At 32.1% G+C, this 4,350-nt stretch overlaps 1 protein-coding gene across 1 annotated transcript in view; it reads right to left on the bottom strand.

The window, feature by feature from the left end:
* The window catches only part of LOC106471843 (rap1 GTPase-activating protein 2-like), a 24,906-nt gene that overhangs the window by 16,056 nt on the left and 4,500 nt on the right, over positions 1-4,350 (bottom strand). The window contains exon 2 of the mRNA XM_013932465.2: positions 3,110-3,163. Coding sequence (XP_013787919.1) covers positions 3,110-3,163 — 54 coding nt within the window. The remainder of the gene's footprint in view (positions 1-3,109; positions 3,164-4,350) is intronic.

The raw sequence follows: 4,350 nt of genomic DNA, 5'->3' as shown, positions 1-4,350 counted from the left end.
AGCACTCTCCAACTCTGAACAACATGCAGTCTTCATTTAAATTATAAATTTTTTAATATGTTCGTATTACTGATTTTTCGGTTTTTTTTCTTTTCGTTGCGTTTTCTTGCTGTAGTTTCTCCCCATGATTACTGTTTAGTGTTTTATTTGTTTAATTATTGTTATATTTAGCAACTGTACTTTGAAAATGTATAAAGACTGATGTAAATTAATTTTACTCTGCTTTAGATACTGAAGATGGAATCTGATAGAATCTCGAAACGTTTATCCATGTCCCCTTTTTGTCAATAAACAATGTTGTTTATCATAAGTGTCGTAATCTTGTTTATAACCTAACAAATGTATTAGGTTTTTTAATTAAGAAATTCTTTCAGTTTGAATCACACTGTAAGAACTATAGATTAAACATGCTTATTTTTGTTCTTTAGTTTCAATATTTGGTTCTTATTCACACCAGTTTCAAGAAAGATTCAAAATACTGGAAAAAGTTTCTGTAACATAATATCCAACTTGCTATGGATTATCTTAAATAATGAATAACACATTACTTGAAATTTATAATAAGATTTGAAGGACAACACCAACAAGTTCATCCTTTTTTACACCAGGTCAAAAAAATGATATATATATATATATATATATTATAAGGAAAGAAGGGTTAGAACGATAGTAACACCAAAACCCAAAGTTTAGTTCAGTCTTTTGGATGAAACCCTTGTTGCATGGTTTTACTTAAAATAGCAAATTTCACAAACACTTAAGAAGCCAGTGTGATACATTCAGGTAAAACAGAGTTAACCTTAGAGTAAAACAATGGGTTTGTTTAATAACAGAAGAATCAGTCAAAATCTTTGAATAACTGAGTCATGATATTGAATGAAATAGAGCGACTTAACACACAGCAAAACACAAAATGAACAAATGTTGAACACAAACACAGTGTGTGTACTTTTATGAAATGACAGACAGACTGTTGCACTTACTGGATTCTGACTTTCAAATTTCTTACTCCTCAAGATTATGTTACAGACTGACCAAATCCAACATTTATTAATTCATAGGACAAATTACATTTACCAACAACGACTAGTAATAACCTGTGGCTGGTCATTCTCATTATAACAAAATTGAGGCCATAATTATAGATATCATTTGAATGATTACTGTCAAAATCCTTGCAGAACCTATAGTATTGTAGCATTGTCTCCTACTTTTTCTTTCCCTCTTTGTTTCAAAGCAAAGCAACATTGGGCTATCTGTTGTGTCCACTGTGGGGAATCAAACCCTAGTTTTTAGCATTGTAGGTCCTTTAACTTATTGCTATTCCACCAAAGGACATCACAATGAGACTGAAAAGGATGTACAAATGTGTCAAAACTAGGTCTTCTAACTTTTGACAATTTGTTCTGTTTATTGTGGTTTTTCACTAATATGCAACACCTTGTTGAGCGGATATTCAGTCTAGAGATACCAAAGTCACTAATGAAATAAACACATATTACAAATCTACACATCCATTTGATGCTACTAATTCAAAGACAGTTATTCTCTTTCTACAGGGTGTGTGAAAAATCTGGAACCACAGGTGATTTGCAGCTTTTCTTAACTTCAGATACAAACTGATTATGATGTTGTCAAAGCATAAGAAGGTCGAGTTAATCCTGCTGTTAATCCAAAGTTGTTTTGCGATTTAAAAGGCCAGCATGTGGAACACTTCCTGCAAAATTTGTTGAAATGCCTATGGTTCAAGACTTTTCAGACATTCTGTATGTTTGAGTTCAGGAACAACTATGAAATGGAGAGAAGATTTTTCTCCAAATTGATTAAAATGTTGTATTTAAATTGTAATCGACATTCCACATACTTATACAAAGACGCATTTTAATTACCAATGCAAAAAAAACAACAACAACACAGAAGTTGTTTATGGTTGGTCATCCATATATAGAAAAATTGTCAGTTGAAGATAAAAGGTATAGGCACTCAACACTTGCTATATATTTTAATAATGTAGAGAGAGAGAGTTCATACATAGACACATATACCTGGAAATTCTATCAATAGAGCACACATTGTATTTACTAACTGTACAGAGTCAGTTTAAAAATCTGGAATGACTTGATGAATAATTGATATTGTAATATAAATCTTGTATAGTTTGACACTATTGTTAAGTGTCTTTAACATTCACCTCCCTTCAGGCCACATCAATAACACTGCTACACTACCGTTAACCTTTCTCCCCTCAGGCCATATCAATAACATTGCTACACTATCATTAGCATTTCGTTCTTCAGGCCATATCAATAACATTGCTACACTATCATTAGCATTTCTCTCTTCAGGCCATATCAATAACACTGCTACACTACCGTTAACCTTTCTCCCCTCAGGCCATATCAATAACATTGCTACACTATCATTAGCATTTCTCTTTTCAGGCCATATTAATAACACTGCTACACTATTGTTAGCATTTCGCTCTTCAGGCCATATCAATAACACTGCTATGAAGAGAGAAATGCTAATGATAGTGGGCCATATCAATAACACTGCTACACTATCATTAGCATTTCTCTCTTCAGGCCATATCAATAACACTGCTACACTATCATTAGCATTTCTCTCTTCAGGCCATATCAATAACATTGCTACACTATGTTAGCATTTCTCTCTTCAGGCCATATCAATAATACTATTCCACCAGCTAGTAAATTTAGCCAAAAATTTATGATTTATGCAAAACCTTTACTCTTTTAGCTAAAAAAAATAATTACCCCCCCAAAAAAAATGTACATGTAGCACAAGATCTGGCAAAACTTTTATACTGTGTTCTTCATGGTTTTTTTGTTTGTATAAAAACAATTTTGAGCACTATGATAATTTTCTGAAAAGTAGGTAAAACTAGCAGAACAATTAAATTTTGTTTTTATTGTTTTAACATAGATCTCCTGGTAGTTACGGTTTACAAAAGCATACTTAACAAATATATAAATGTGTTTATTTAACAGTAAGATTAATTATATAACTATCCCTGGATCTATTTAATATGAAGTTTGTGATAGTCTCCAAAGTTTTCAAAACAGAGTTCTCAAGTCTAATTACATACCTTTGGAAAAACTACTGGTTGAAAGGTTTCCGTTATTATTTGATCACACAGAAGCTGAAATTAAAGAAAATTGAATCTTTTTAATTCAGATTTTTTTTACTAACACTTGTAAGTATTTCTAAGTTCACGGCATTAAACACATTTTATCCTGTAAATCAAGTAAATTTCAACAGAATTCGTTTGTATGCCTTAGCATGAATAAACATTAAATACATTGAGCTGTACATCACAAGAGTAATGCCATGAAGGAATCACTACAGAACCACAGATTAGATTCAACTCCTCACCATTAACACTTACTTGTGGTTTGGTGAACTGTTTAATATTTTTAAATTAATGGGTTGAGAGCAGTATAATGGTTAGGAAGTCAGACTGTGGAGTTGAGAGTCTGTGGTTCATGGAACATTATCTCAATAAAAAATAAATAAAACTGTACTCCCCACTTTGAAGCCATGAATGTGTTATATAAGTAGTCCAATGTTAACAGTGGGTGCTGTTGAATAGCTGCCTTGCCTCTAGTCTTATTAGTTCAAAATTAAGGATGGTGAGCACAGATAACCCTCACTTTGTTCAAAACCCAACAAACAAATAAACCTTAATTTAATGCTCAATGTACTAGATAAACAACAGAAAAAGGCATGCAGTTATATAAATATTAATAAGGTGTGTGTTATATCCTAAGTGACAAGTATAAAAATAGTACAGACTACCTTCCAGAACAATATTTATCTGTATGGGGAGGGGGAGGGTCTTCAAGCATAATTTATACTGAGACACTAAAGGACAGTTTTAAGTATCAGCCAGTCGCAATGAAATATATCAAATCTTTATTTGAACAGAAATACTTTTCTATGACGACAGCATGGTTACGTACATCAAGTTGTGTCAAACTTGTATCAATGTATCTAAACCCTCATAATATATAGTGAATTTAATATTGATTTCAGAATCTGAACATTACACATACACACCTTCACGGTGTTTTATCTAATCAAAAACACCTTAGGTATGAAAAAAAGGTGCAGTCAAAAAAGGATTTAGCCTGTGAATTAAAGAAATGAAATCAAAATTGGTGGCCAAATTGGTAGCTATACTTATAGCATTGACAAGAATTCTACAGCAAATATTCATTCATTAGTTAGCCAGGCCACGTTTTTGGTTCAATTTGGGGCATAATGGTGGGTAAAACAAATATGCATCCAAACTAACTAATGAATGAATATTTGCTGTAAAATTCTTAT

Source organism: Limulus polyphemus, unplaced genomic scaffold (genome assembly GCF_000517525.1).
Source record: "Limulus polyphemus unplaced genomic scaffold, Limulus_polyphemus-2.1.2 Scaffold4899, whole genome shotgun sequence".
Taxonomy (NCBI): domain Eukaryota; kingdom Metazoa; phylum Arthropoda; class Merostomata; order Xiphosura; family Limulidae; genus Limulus; species Limulus polyphemus.
The sequence above is the reverse complement of the archived record's forward strand: the minus strand, read 5'-3'. Positions and strand labels throughout refer to the sequence as shown.